Source organism: Nomascus leucogenys, chromosome 6, assembly GCF_006542625.1.
Source record: "Nomascus leucogenys isolate Asia chromosome 6, Asia_NLE_v1, whole genome shotgun sequence".
In the NCBI taxonomy this organism is placed as follows: Eukaryota; Metazoa; Chordata; class Mammalia; order Primates; family Hylobatidae; genus Nomascus; species Nomascus leucogenys.
In genome coordinates this window covers 52138682-52153324 of record NC_044386.1, presented here as the reverse complement: position 1 = coordinate 52153324, position 14643 = coordinate 52138682, and the positions used below count along the sequence as shown (strand labels likewise).

At 38.5% G+C, this 14643-nt stretch overlaps 1 protein-coding gene across 5 annotated transcripts in view; it reads left to right on the top strand.

The window, feature by feature from the left end:
- GALK2 (galactokinase 2) overlaps nt 1-14643 on the top strand; it is a 179007-nt gene that overhangs the window by 57930 nt on the left and 106434 nt on the right. For 4 of the 5 annotated variants that reach the window (XM_030814115.1, XM_030814114.1, XM_030814117.1 and 1 more), the window contains exon 3: nt 4682-4805. In XM_030814115.1, the coding sequence (XP_030669975.1) occupies nt 4682-4805 (124 nt within the window). Of the gene's footprint in view, nt 1-4681; nt 4806-12709; nt 12853-14643 lie in introns of those variants that run through there. The other variant, XM_030814118.1, reaches the window with a different exon arrangement.

Here is a 14643-nt window from a genome sequence, read left to right as displayed (position 1 = left end):
TCCGAATTCTTTCTTTTCCTCTACTAATTCTGCATTTCATTTGCTTTTGCCTTTCTCATTTGTTAAGATGCATCTTTAGGTAGCTTATTTGACATATTTCTACCTTTTTGATATAGGTGTTTATTGTTTTAAATGTCCTTTTTTGTACTGCTCTTTCTGTATCATGGAGATTTTGATCTGTTGTCTTTTCACTCCCACATGTTTCATGAAATTAAAAAATTTCTTAATTTTTTCATTGACCCACTGGTCATTCAGGAGCATATTTTTTACTTTCCATGTGTTTGTTTAGTTTCCAAAGTTTTTCTTCATGTTTATTTCTAATTTTATTTCATTATGATCAGAGAAGATACCTGATATTATTTTAACTTTTTTGAACTTTTTGAGACTTGTTTTGTGGTCTAACTTATGATCTATCCTGGAGAATATTCTGGGCACTGATGAGAAGAATGTGTATTCTGGGGCTGTTGGATGAAATGTTTTTATAAATATCCATTTGTTCTATAGTGCAGATTAAGTCTGATGTTTCTTTGTTGATTTTCTCCCTGGATGAATACCCCAGGGCTGAAAGTGAGGTTTTGAAGTCCCCAGCTATTATTCTATAGGCATCTATCCTTCTTTTTAGTTTTAATAATATTTGTTTTACATATCTGAGTGCTCCAGCATTGGGTGCATATATATTTACAATTGTTATATCCTGTTGCTGAACTGACTCCTTTGACATTATATAATGACCTTTGTCTCTTTTTAGAGTTTTTATCTTGAATCCTGTTTATTTATGCATAACTACTCTTGCTCTCGTTTGGTTTTCATTTGTATGGAATATCTTTTTCTTTTTTTAAAAATTTTACTTTAAGTTCTGGGATATAAATGCAGAATGTGTAGGTTTGATACATAGGTATACATGTGCCATGGTGGTTTGCTGCACCTGTCAACCCATCATCTAGGTTTTAAGCCCTGCATGCATTAGCTATTTGTCCTAATGCTCTTCCTCCCCTTCCCCTCTACCCCACAACTGGCCCTGGTGTGTGTTCCGGAATATCTTTTTCCATTTTATATATATATTTTTTGGTCTGCATATCTTTATGGATGAGGTTAGCTTATTGTTTTTGTTTTTTTAATCCATTCATCCACTTTGTCTTTTATTGGGAATTTAGTCCATTTATATTCAATGTTATAGTTATAAGGTACAGACTTACTACAGCCATTTTGTTATTTATTTTCTGGTTGTTTTGTTGGTCCTCTCTTTCTTCCTTCCTTCTTGTCTTCCTTTGTGTAAAAGTGACTTTTTCTGACAATGTTTTAATTTATTATTTAAAACTGTTTTTGGGCTGGGCGCGGTGCCCCATGCCTGTAATACCAGCACGTTGGCAGGAAGAGGTGGGCGGATCATGAGGTCAGGAGATCGAGACCATCCTGGCTAACACGGTGAAACCCCATCTCTACTAAAAAATACAAAAAAATTTACCTGGGCATGCTGGCAGGTGCCTGTAGTCCCAGCTACTCGGGAGGCTGAGGCAGGAGAATGGCATGAACCTGGGAGGTGGAGCATGCAGTGAGCTGAGATCATGCCACTGCACTCCAGCCTGGGCGACCGAGCAAGACTCTGTCTCAAAAACAAACAAACAAACAAACCCAGCTTTTTTTGTATCTGTTACAGGTTTTTGTTTTGTGGTTACTGTGAGGCTTGCAAATAACATAACCAATTATTTTAAGCAGATGACAGCTTAACTCTGATTACAATGAAAATAAAAAAGAAATCAGCAAAAAGAAAACAAAAAAAACCCCCTAAAACTACACCTTAACCCCATTTCTTCACTGTCACTTTTTTTTTTTTTTTTTTTTTTTTTTGAGATGGAGTCTCACTCTGTCACCCAGGCTGGAGTACAGTGGCGTGATCTCGGCTCACTGCAACCTCTGCCTCCCAGGTTCAAGCGATTCTCCTGCCTCAGCCTCCCAAGTAGCTGGGACTACAGGCACCTGCCACCACGCCCAGCTATTTTTTTTTTTTTTTTTTGTATTTTTAGTAGAGATGGGGTTTCACCATGTTAGCCAGGATAGTCTCGATCTCCTGACCTCGTGATCTTCCCGCCTTGTCCTCCCAAAGTGCTAGGATTACAGGCTTGAGCCACCATGCCTGGCTGCTTTGTCACTTTTGATTGTCTCTGTTTATATCTTTTTATGCTCAGAAAGCTGTTTCAGTTACTATTTTTGATAGGTTTGTCTTTTAATCTTCCTACTAAGATATGAGTGTTTTAACACTATAGTTAACAGTGTTAGAGTATTCTGTATTCATCTGTTCATTTACCACTACCAGTTAGTTCTGTACCACCATGTGGTATATATTTTTTACATTAATGTGCTTTTCTTTCAGATTGAAGAACTCTCTTTAGCATTTTTTGCAAGACAGGTCTGGTGTTGATGAAATCCCTCAGCTGTGTTTGTCTGGGAAAGTATTTCTCTTTCATGTTTTAAAGATAATTTTACTGGAAATAATATTCTAGTTCAAAAGTTGTTTTTCTTCAACACTTTGAATATGTCATCTCCCTCTCTTGGCCTCTAAGTTTCCTGCGGAGTTGTCTCCTGCCAGACATATTGGAGCCCCTTTATATGTTCTTTGCTTCTTTTCTTTTTCTGCTTTTAGGATACTTTCTTTATCCTTGACCTTTGAGAGTTTGATTAATATATTAATTGAGTTAGTCTTATTTGGGTTGAATCCTTTTGGTGTTGTGTGATCTTCTTATACCTTAATATTTGTATCTTTTCTTAGGTTTGGAAAGTTTTCTGTCAGTATTTCACTGAATGAACTTTCTACCTTGATCTCTCTATCTCTACATCCTCTTTAAAGCCAATAAATCTTAGATTTGCCCCTTTTAGGCTATTTTCTAGATCTTGTAGAGAGGCTTCATTCTTTTTAAATTATTTTTCTTTTCTCTCCTCTGACTGTGTATTTTTATATAGCCTGTCTTCAGGTTCACTGTTTATTTTTCTTGATCGATTCTGCTGTTGAGAGACTCTGAGACATTTTTGAGTTTGTCAGTTGAATTTTTCAGCTGCAGAATTTCTGTTTGAAATTTCAAAAACTATTTTAATCTCTTTGTTAAATTTCTCTGGTAGAATAATGAATTTCTTCCCTGTGTTATCTTTAAGTTTGTTGAGCTTCCTCAAGACAGCTCTTTTGAATTCTCTGTCTGAAAGGACATACATCTCCATCTTTCTGGGATTGGTCACTGGTATCTTCTGTAGTTCATTTAATGAGGTCATGTTTTCCTGGATACTTTTGATGCTTGTGGACATTCATCACTTATGGGCATTGATAAATTAGATATTTATTTGTCTGTGTAGTCTGGGCTTGTTTGTACCCTTCATTCTTGAGAAGGCTTTTCATGTATTCAAATGGGGTTGAGTGTATTGTGTTCTAAGCCTGTGGTCCTTATGGGCATATCAGCACAAGGACGTGCTCTAAGCCCAGGAATGCTGCAATTCTTCCTGACATCTAGAGAGGCACTGCCTTGACGAGTTTTGGTAAGGTAAAGGAGAATTCCCTGGGTTGTCAGGCAAAGTCCTCTTGATGTTTTCCCTTTACTCCTCCCAGTCAGAAGTAGGCTCTCTCCATACTGGGCTGCCTAGAGCACTTCCATGGCTTCCGCAGCTGGCACTGTGCTGGGTCACACCTGAAGCCTGTATAATACTGGATCTTGCCTGGTTACTGCTGATGTTTATTCAAGGCCCAAGGGATCTTTAGTGAGCAGGTGAATCCTGCCAAGACTGGGTTCTTCTCTTCAGGGCAGTGGATTCCCTCTGAATGAGGGTGGGTCCAGGAACTAAGTCCTGGAATTGACAGTTTCAGGAATCTCCTTGGTGCTTTACTTTGGCTGAGCTGGTACCCAAATCACAAGACAGTCTTCTGTACTCTTCCCACTTCTTTCCTTAAGCTAAAGGAATCTCTCCTCAAGCTGCACTTCCTGGAGTTGGGTGCAATGTGATCAGGCACTCCCCTGGCTGCCACAGCTGGTGTCACACTTGGTCACACATCCCAAGTCTACTGCCTCCAAGGCCGGTGCAGTACCAGGGCTTGCCCGAGGACTGCAGTACTTGTGGCCTGACAGCCACTTAAGCTTATTCTGGGCACCAGGCCATTTTAGTTAGCCAGAGGTGAGGTTGGTTGGGACTCAGGTTCCTCCTGCTGAGATTGAGAATTCTGTCTTGTCCAGGGCTGATCTAAATGCTCCCTCCTTGGGTGCTAGCAGAATTCTGCTCTGTTTTGTGTTTTGCTGTAACATGGCAGCACTGAGTTCCAGTGCAAAGACCCACACTCACTTCACCCTCCCTCCCCCAAACACAGTTTCTCTCTCCATTTTGGGAGGGATCCTGTAGGCAATGCAAGACTGTCTTTCCTGTCCTCTTCAATTCCTCTATCCCTGATGTTATGTTAAAACCAGGTACTGTGATTTTCAGGTACTCACCTTAATTTTCTGGGTTCTTATGAAGGTGTTTATTGCATAGATAGTTGCTCAGTTTGAGCATGGAAGGGTTCTATTTGGCCATCTTGCTCTGCTTCCCTTTATTTTTATTTACTGTTAAAACCTGGCTCATGGTCAGTTTTTTCCTGTATGTAAACTTTCTTGAGGTGCTTTTGTTTTATGTATTAGCAATGATTAAAAAAGCTTTCTCTTTTTTCTAGGAGAGCATATAGATTATTGTGGATATTCTGTTCTTCCTATGGCTGTAGAACAAGATGTGCTAATAGCTGTAGAACCTGTGAAAACATACACTCTCCAACTGGCCAATACAAATCCCTTGTATCCGTGAGTATTTAAAATTGCTAATGTGTGTGTATGTATGGTTCTGTTTGTACCCAAATGAACTCTTTAGGAGATATCAAATTTATAACAAGTCATTTAATTTACTGATATTTTGTACCTGACATTAAAAAAATTCTAAGGCCATTATTTATTGTTTGTTCATTTTGTTCATTTGTCAATTCATTTAAGGATTATTACCAAAGACTTACCATGTGCTAGACATAGTCTTAGATACCAGGTGATACAAAGATAAATAACTCTGTTCTTGTCCGATAGGTACTTATCATCTATTGATCTAATTAACTCCAGCAAAGTCAGGTCTGTTGTTTTCCTATGTTACTATGGCACCTTCTAAGTATCTTGTCATAGCATCTTATTATGCTGTATTATTATTATCTGTTTATTTACCTGTGTCACCCAGTAGACTGTAAACTCTGTGACTTCAGGCACTGTTGCCTCTCTTCTTCAATGCCCTAGCATATAAAACAGAGTCTGGTGCCTAATAGAGGTAAGTTTCTAGTACATATGCTTTATCAAGTTAACAAAGTCTTTAAAAAAAATCTTAGTTTGCTAAGATTAAACAAGTTTACTAATGGGTATTGAATTTAATTAAATGTCTAGAATTGAAGATCAGTTTTTTAAAAATATGGTGAATTAGTCTGATGAATTTTCTAATGTTGAGCCCTTTTTGCATTTCTGGGATAAACTCTACTTGCTTCTAATGTATTATAGTGGATTTGACTTGATAATTACAGAAAAAGATTTTGGCTTATATTTGGCATATTATATGTTTGGCTTATTCATTGGCTAGTTTATCTGCAATAACATTCATGTATTCAGAAAATATTTTTGATAAGACTCTATACCAGCTTGTGCAAGAAGTAGAAGTTTTTTACTTTTATATGGAACTTACTGTAGAAGATCTTTTTTTCCTTTTCATTTCACATGTCTGATAATATATCTTATGTGCATTTTGGACCCTTGAAAAGCTCACATTATCTCAAACATATTTTCATGTCATTGTTTATGAACATTTAAAAATCGGTGCATAATATTTTGTCATCTTGATTTAATAAAATTTACTTAATCATTCCCACAATAATGAATATGTGGTTTCAGTTTCATTGTTCACAAAAGTAGATCCTGAGGCAGACCTGGATGAAGGTAGTATATTTGAGAAATGGTCCCAGGAGCAGTAGGAAAGAGCATGAAGAATGAGTTGGGCAATTAGAGGTGAATTATCAAGATATATAGTCCCTGCTAGAGGCAGGAGGCTCGATTCTACCAGGACCCCTAGGAAGCATGCAGTATGCCTCCTAGAATTGTCCATTCATTTTAGCATTCATTGTGTAGGTATATCTTAATTTGTTTATCTGTTTGCCAATAATGGACATTTAGATCATTCCCAGTTTTTGCCTGTATGAATAATACTGCTACAAATATTTATGTACAAATATATGTGTGGACATATGTTTCATTTCTGTTGGGTAAATACCTATGATTGGAGTGTCTGGTTTGCCATTTATTTATTTATTGAGAGAGGGTCTCACCCTGTTGCTTAGCCTGGAGTGTAGTGGGGCGATCTCGGCTTAACTCAACCTCTGCCTCCTGGGTTCAAGAGATTCTCCCACTTCAGTCTCCGGAGTAGCTGGGACTACAGGCACATGCCATCACACCTGGCTAATTTTTGTATTTTTTGGTAGAGATGGGATTTCACCATGTTGACCAGGCTGGTCTTGAACTACTGACCTCAGGTGATCCACCTGCATCAGCCTCCCAAAGTGCTGGGATTACAGGTTTGAGCCACTGCATCCATCCTGGTTTGCCTTTGATATGGTTTGGTGGTGTCCCCACCCAAATCTCATTTTGAGTTGTAACTCCCACAATTCCCACGTGTCCTGGGAGGAACCTGGTGGGAGGTAATTTAATCATGGGGTTGGGTCTTTCCCATGCTGTTCTTGTGATAATGAATAAGTCTCATGAGATCTGATGGTTTTAAAAATGGGAGTTTCCCTGCACAAGCTCTCTTTTTGCCTGCCACCATCCATATAAGACGTGACTTGCTCCTCCTTGCCTTCTGCCATGATTGTGAGGCTCCTGCAGCCACGTGGAACTGTAAGTCCATTAAACCTCTTGCTTTTGTAAATTGCTCAGTCTTAAGTATGTCTTTATCAGCGGCATGAAAACGAACTAATATAGCCTTTTAAAGAAATTTTCTGGCTGGGCACTGTGGTTCACGCCTGTAATCCCAGCATTTTGGGAGGCTGAGGTGGATGGATCGCTTGAGCCTGGGAGTTCGAGACCAGCCTGGGCAGCATGACAAAAGCTTGTCTCCACTAAGAATACAAAAAAATTAGTTGGGCATTGTGGCATGCAACTGTAATCCCAGCTACTCAGGAGGCTGAGGCAGGAGAATCGCTTGAACCTGGGAGGTGGAGGTTGCAGTGAGCTAAGATCACGCCACTGTACTCCAGCCAGGGTGACAGAGCGAGACTCTGTCTCAAAAAAAAAAAAAAAAAGAAAGATATTTTCTGCTTGCCAAAGTTGTATAATTTTACATTCTCACCAGTGGTGTTACTAAGATGTCTTAAAATTTTAGCTATTCTCATAAATGTGTAGTAGCATATTTCAAGTTTTAAAATTTCTCTGATTAATGATGTTGAACATCTTTTCATCTACTTATTTGCTACCTAGATGTATTCTTTGTTGAAGGGTCTTCTCAAATCATTTCCCTGTTTTTGAGTTTCTTATAGATAGAAGTCTTTTTTTTTTTTTTTTTTTTTGAGACAGTGTCTTGCTCTGTCACTTCTGTGTTGGGACATTGCAGGTCCTTTCTTGTAGCTATTTTGAAATATACAATACATGGTTGTTAACTATAGTCCCCCTACTCTGCTATAGACCATTAGAACTTATTCCTTCTATCTAACCGTATGTTTTTACCTATTTGCCAACCTCTTTTTATGCACCATTCACTGACCATTCCTCACCTGTATTATCTATCATTCTACCCTGTACCTTCATGAGATCAATTTTTTAAGTTCCCACACATGAGTGAGAATATCTGATGTTTGTTTTTCTGTACCTGGCTTATTCCATCCACATTGCTGCAAATGACATGATTTTATTTTTTTTATGGCTGAATAGTATTCCATTGTGTATATATACATTTTCTTTATTTATTCATCTGTTGGTGGGCACTTAGGTTGATTCCCTATCTTTGCTATTGTGAATGGTACTGGAATAAACATGGAGTGCAGGTATCCCCTTGATATACTGATTTCTTTTCCTTTGGATAAATACGCAGTATTAGGGTTGCTGGATCATATGGTAGTTGTGTTTTTAGTGCTCCGAGAAATCTCCCTACTGTTTTCTATAACGGCTGCACCAATTTACATTCCCACCAACAGTGTATAAGTGTTCCCTTTTTTTCTGTGTCCTTACCAGCATCTGTTATCTTTTGTCTTATTAGTAATAGCCATTCTAACTTGGGTAAGATGATGTCTCATTGTGGTTTTGATTTCCATTTTGCTGATGATTAGTGATGGTAAGCAGTTTTCATATACCTATCTGCCATTTGTATGTATGTCTTTGGAAAAATGTCTCTTCATGTTATTTGTCCACTTTTAAATGGGATTATTACTAGTTTTTACTATCAAGTGTTTTGAGTTCCTTGTATATTTTGGATATTAGTTCCTTGTTGGATGAATAGTTTGCAAATATTTTCTCCCATTCAACAGGTTGTCTCCCCACTCTGTTGATTGCTTCCTACGTGGGCAGAAGCTTTTTAGTTTAAAATAGTTTTATTTATCTATTTTTGTTTTATTTTTCTGTACTTTTGAGATCTTAGCCATAAAATCTTTGGCTATATCCTAAAGCGTTTCCCCTATATTTCTTTCTAGTAGTTTTATAGTTGTAGGTGTTATGTTTAAGTCTTTAACCTATCTTGGATTGAATTTTGTAGATGGTGAGAAATAGGGGTTCAATTCATTCTTCTGCGTATGGGTATTGAGTTTTCCCAGCACCATTTATTCAAGAGGGTGTTCTTTCCTGAATGTATTTCCTTGGTACCTTTGTTGAAAATGAGTTTGCTGGCCGGGCGCAGTGGCTCATGCCTATAATCCCTGCACTTTGGGAGGCTGAGGCGGGCAGATCACCTGAGGTCAGGAATTTGAGACCAGCCTAGCCAACACGATGAAGCCCTGTCTCTGTTAAAAATACAAAAAGTTAGCTGGGCATGGTGGTGCATGCCTATAATGCCAGCTGCTCAGGAGGCTGAGGCAGGAGAATCGCTGGAACCCAGGAGGCAGAGGTTGCAGTGAGCCAAGATCATGCCACTGCACTCCAGCCTGGGCAACAAGAGCAAAAAAACTCTCGAAAAAAATTAAAAAATTAAAAAAAAAAAGAAAATGAGTTTGCTGTACATACATGGATGTATTTCTGGGTTCTCTCTTCTGTCCCATTAGTACAAGTGTCTGTTTTGATACCAATACCTTGCTGTTTGGGTTTTTATAGCCTTGTAATATATTTTGAGGTCAGATAGTGTGATGCCTCTTGCTCTGTTCTTTTTGTGCAGGAGTGCTTTGGCTATTTGGGCTCTTTTTTTTTGGTTTTATACATATTTTAGGATTTTTTTCTATTTTTGTGAAAATGACAGTAGTATTTTCATAGGGATTGCACTGAATTTGTAGACTGCTTTGGGCAGTATGTTCATTTTAACAATATTAATTTTTTCAATCCATGAACATGGGATGTCTTTTCATTTGTTTGTGTCCTCTTCAATTTCATTAATCAGTGTTTTCTAGTTTTCCTTAGAGATCTTTCATCTCCTTGGTTAAATTTATTCTTAGGTATTTTTTTTGTAGCTATTATAAACAGCATTTCTGGCTTAATTTCTTTCTCAGCTAGTTCATTATTGGTGTATTGAAATGCTGCAGATTTTTGTATGCTGGTTTTTTTATACTGCAACTTTACTGAATTTATTTATCAGGTGTAGGAGTTTTTTTGGAGTCTAGGTTTTTCTGGATATAAAATCATGTCACCTGTGAAACAGGACAATTTAACTTCCTCCTTTTCAGCTTGGATCCTTCTATTTTTATTTTTGCCTGATTATTCTGGCTAAGATTTCCAGTATTATGTTGACTAGGAGTAGTGATATTGGTCATCTTTGTTGGGTTCCAGGTTTTACAGGAAAGGCTTAAACTTTTCTTTATTTGATGTGATGTTAGCTGTGGGTTTGTCATATGAGACTTGTATTGTGTTATGGTGTATTTATTCTATGCCTGATAATTGAGAGTTTTTATCGTGAAAGGATGTTGAATTTTATTACATGCTTTCTCTATGTCTATTGAGATGATTATATGGTTTCTGTCCTTTATTCTACTGATGCGATGTGTCACATTTAGTGATTTGTGTTTCTTGAACAATCCTTGCATCCCTGGGATAAATTCCACTTGATCATGGTGTTTTATCTTTTTGATGTGCTGTTGGATTCAGTTTGCTGCAATTTTGTTGAAGATTTTTACATATATGTAAATAGGGATCTTGGCCTGCAGTTTTGGTTTTTGTTACACCTTTGTCTGATTTTAGCATCAGAGTGATGCTTGCCTTTTGGGACTAGGTTAATTCCCTTCTCTTCAATTTATTGGAATTGTTTGAAGAGGATTGGTATTTGTTCTTTGTAAGTTTGGTAGAGTTTTTCAGTGAAGCCGTCCAGTCTTGGGCTTTTCTTTGTTGGAAGCCTTTTCATTTTACTGTTTCAATCTTGGTACTTGTTACTAGTCTGTTTATGTTTTTTGTTTCTTCCTGATTTAATCTTGGTATGTTGTGTGTTTAGGAATTTATCAATTTCCTTTAGGTTTTCTGATTTGTTTGTGTATAGTATAGTTGTTCATAACAGTGTCTGATAAGCTTTTGTATTTCCATGGTATCAGTTGTAATGTTCCTTTTTTGATTCTGATTTTGTTTATTTGGGTCTTCTCACTTTTTTTCATGGTTAATCTGGCTAGCAGTTTATCAATTTTGTTCTTTTCAAATAATCAACTTTCCATTTTCTTGATTCTTTGTATTTTTTCAATAAAATAATTTCAACTTTTATTTTAGATTCAGGGGTTACATGTGCAGGTTTGTTACTTGGATACATTTTGTAATGGTGATGTTTGGGGTACAGATGATCCCATCACCCAGGTAGTTAGGCAGTTTTTCAGCCCACACTTCCTGCCTCCCTACTGCCCCCGCCATTGCGTACTAGTCCTCAGTGTCTATTGTTCCCATCTTTATGTCCCTGTGTACTCATATTTAGCTCCCACTTATAATTGAGAACATGCAGCAGTACTTGATTTTCTGTTCATGTGTTAATTTGCTTAGGACTATAGCCTCCAACTGCATCCATGTTGTTGCAAAGGATATGATTTCATCCTTTTTATGGCTGCATATATTCCCTGGTGTATGTATACCACAGTTTCTTTATCCAACCCACCACTGATGGGCACCTGGGTTGATTCCATGTGTTTGCTATGGTAAATAGTGCTTCAATGAACATATGAGTGCACGTGTCTTTTTTTTTTAGAACAATTTACTTTCCTATGGGTATATACCCAGTAACGGGATTGCTGGGTTAAATGATAGTTCTGTTTTAAGTTCTGTGAGGAAACTCCAAACTGCTTTCCACAGTGGCTGAACTAATTTACACTCCCACCAAGAGTGTATAAGCATTCCTTTTTCTACACAGCCTTGCCAGCATCTCTTTCTTGTTGACATTTACATAATAGCCATTCTGACTGGTGTGAGATGGTATCTCATTGTGGTTTTGATTTGCATTTGTATGTCTTCCTTTGAGAAGTGTTTGTTCATATACTTTGCCCATTTTTAAATGGGATTATTTGTTTTTTGCTTGTTGATTTGTTTACAATTTTTACAGATTCCGATATTAGACCTTTGTCAGATGCATAGTTTGTGAATATTTTCTCTCATTTGGTGAGTTATCTGTTTACTCTGTTGATAGTTTCTTTTACTGTGCAGAAGCTCTTGAATTAGGTCTCACTTGTCAATTTTTTTTTTTTTATCACAGTTGCTTTTGGAGATTTAGCCATAAAATCTTTGCCAAATTCTAACCATTTCCTAGGTTTTCTTCTAGGATTCGTACAGCTTGAGGTCTTATATTTAAATCTTTCATCCATCTTGAATAAATTTTTGTATATGCTGAAAGATAGGGGTCCAATTTCATTCTACTGCATATGGCTAACCAGTTATACCAGCACCATTTATCGAATAGGGAGCCCTTCCTTCATTGCTTGTTTTTGTTGACTTTGTGGAAGATCAGATGGATGTAGGTGTTCAGCTTTATTTCTGGGTTTTCTATTCTGTTCTATAAGTCTATGTCTATGTATCCGTTTTTGTACCAATACTATGCTGTTTTGGTTACTATAGCCTTGTAGTATACTTTGAAGTTGGGTAATGTGATAACTCCAACTTTTTTCCTTTTACTTTAGTTTTTTCACTGATTCTCCTCTGAGAGAACTGGTGTTCTTTTAACTGTGGTTTAAATGGAGGATAGTCAGTTGGCTTCATTTCTGGTTGCTTTCAGAGGGCCAAGGCTCTGTACAGGATCTTTATTTGTGGCTAGATTCTTGCCCCTGGTTTCACAAGTGGTGTATATTGGCGGATTATTTTTGGTGTTTTAATTTGGGTTGTGATCCAGTAAATGGTGCTTAAGAATGGTGGCCAGCAGATAGGCTCTTAATCAGCTTCACAGCTTTTTTTGTATTTCAGTGCATTTGCAGTAGTGCTCTATAGTGGGGTAGTGGGAGACACATGACCTTCTCAGCAGGTCTGTTCCTGAGCTTTGAGGAAGCCCCCTCTGATCACTGGCACTGATCCTGTCTTTTTTTTTTATTAGGTCTTCTGGGCTGCAGGGCTCCCTCAGGCAGAGGCTGTGACCTGCAGATAGGCCACACCATTCTTGGACTGGTCCTGTAGAGCAGGGTTCCCCAATCCCTGTTACCGCTTCATGGCCTGTTCAGAAGTGAGCCACACAGCAGGAGGTGAGCAGTGGGTGAGTGAGCATTATTACCACCTGAGCTCGGTCTCCCGTCAGATCAGCAGTGGCATTAGACTGTCATAGAAGCATGAACCCTATTGTGGACTGCATGTGGGAGGGATCTAGGTTGCATGCTCCTTACGATAATCCAATGCCTGACGATCTGAGGTAGAATAGTTTCAACCTGAAACCATCCCCTCCTCCCCAACATACACCATCCATGGAAAAATTGTCTTCCACAAAACTGATCCCTGTGCTAAAAAGGTTGGGGACTGCTGCTGTAGAGGGAGAGATGCCCTTCTCTGGTGCTGGCTTACAAGCCTGTGTGTTTCACTCCTCTCTGTCTTCTGAGGGTGTGGGCTCCTTCCCTGCTCTAGCACTGGCTACAGATCTTGGCTCAAGATTCCCAAGCTGCATGCTGCAACCCTGAGCTGTTGGGACTGGCCCACAGCTCCATCTTTTGGCTCCTTTGGCACAGCACCAACTGTGCTGAGGGATTCCAACTGCTTCCAGACCTCTGAGAAAGTACTCAGGCTGGCCTTTTGGTAAAGCACCTGTACTGGGCAGTGGAGGCTGCACTGTACTCATGCTCCTGTTAGAGCAGCTGGGCAGAGGCCTTGGAAGGGGCTGGTGGGAAGGAGTGCCTGCAGAACAGACATGCCCCATTCCCACTGGAAAGTCAGCCCTGTTCTCTTGACCCAGTGATCAACTGGGGTTAGAATTACTCAGAGGAAGAAGGGGAGCCTTGGGGGATGGGCACCTATGGCTGTATTCTGCTGTGGCTGCCATGTGTGCCAAACCTCCATTCCATATAGGCTGGAGTACTTTTACTGCCTACTCTCCAGGCATATCCCCTTGCCAGTTTAAATGTTTATGGGCATCATAGGATCTCTTGTACCTAGGATTGGAGATCTGTAGCAAGAGTGGGTTGCCCCACTATCCCTTCACTAACCCTTCCATCAGGAGGCTTTCAGGGCTGAGCATGAGCCCTAGCATTCAGCAACCCCACACAAGGTTCCCAGCTTCTTCTCTTTTCAGCCTCAGTGTCTGTGTTGCTTCTGTATCTACTCTTGGTGTTTTCTTTCTCAGATTTGCTCAAAGTGTGTTAGTTTACTTAATATTTAGTCTCATTCAGTGGGAGTGGTGCTTCCTGGCTGTGTCTAGTCAGCCACCTGATCTGCTATCCCTCCAAAAGCTTTAACCCTTTGTGTTTTTTAGTAGCTACTTTATTTAGTTCTATTCTGATCTTCATTATTTCTTTACTTCTACTATTTTTGGGTTTCGTTTTTTATTGCTTTTCTAATTCCCTGAGATGCATAATTAGGTTGCTTATTTGAACTCTTTCTTTTTAGATGTAGGCATTCATTGCTATGATCTTCTCTGTTGGCAGTGTTTTTAGTGTATTCCATAGATTTTGGTATGTTGTGTTTCAGTTCTCATTTATTTGAATAAATTTTTTTATTTCTATGTTAATTTCTTCCTTGAGCTAGTGGTCATTCAGAATCATACTGTTAAATTTCCTTGTATTTGTACAGTATCACAAGTTCCTCTTTTTATTACTATCTAATTTTAATCCATTGTATCTAAGAAGATATTTGATACACACTGTCTAGTTTTATTCTGTTGTATCTAAGAAGGTATTTGACAAGATTTCCATTTTAAAAAATTTGTTGAGGCTTGTTATGTGTCCTAATATATGGTCTATCCTGGAGAATGTTTCATCTGCTGATGAGAAGAATGTATATTCTGTAGCTGCTGGATGAAATGTTTTATAAATTTCTGTTAGATCTATTTGGTCAGTAGTGC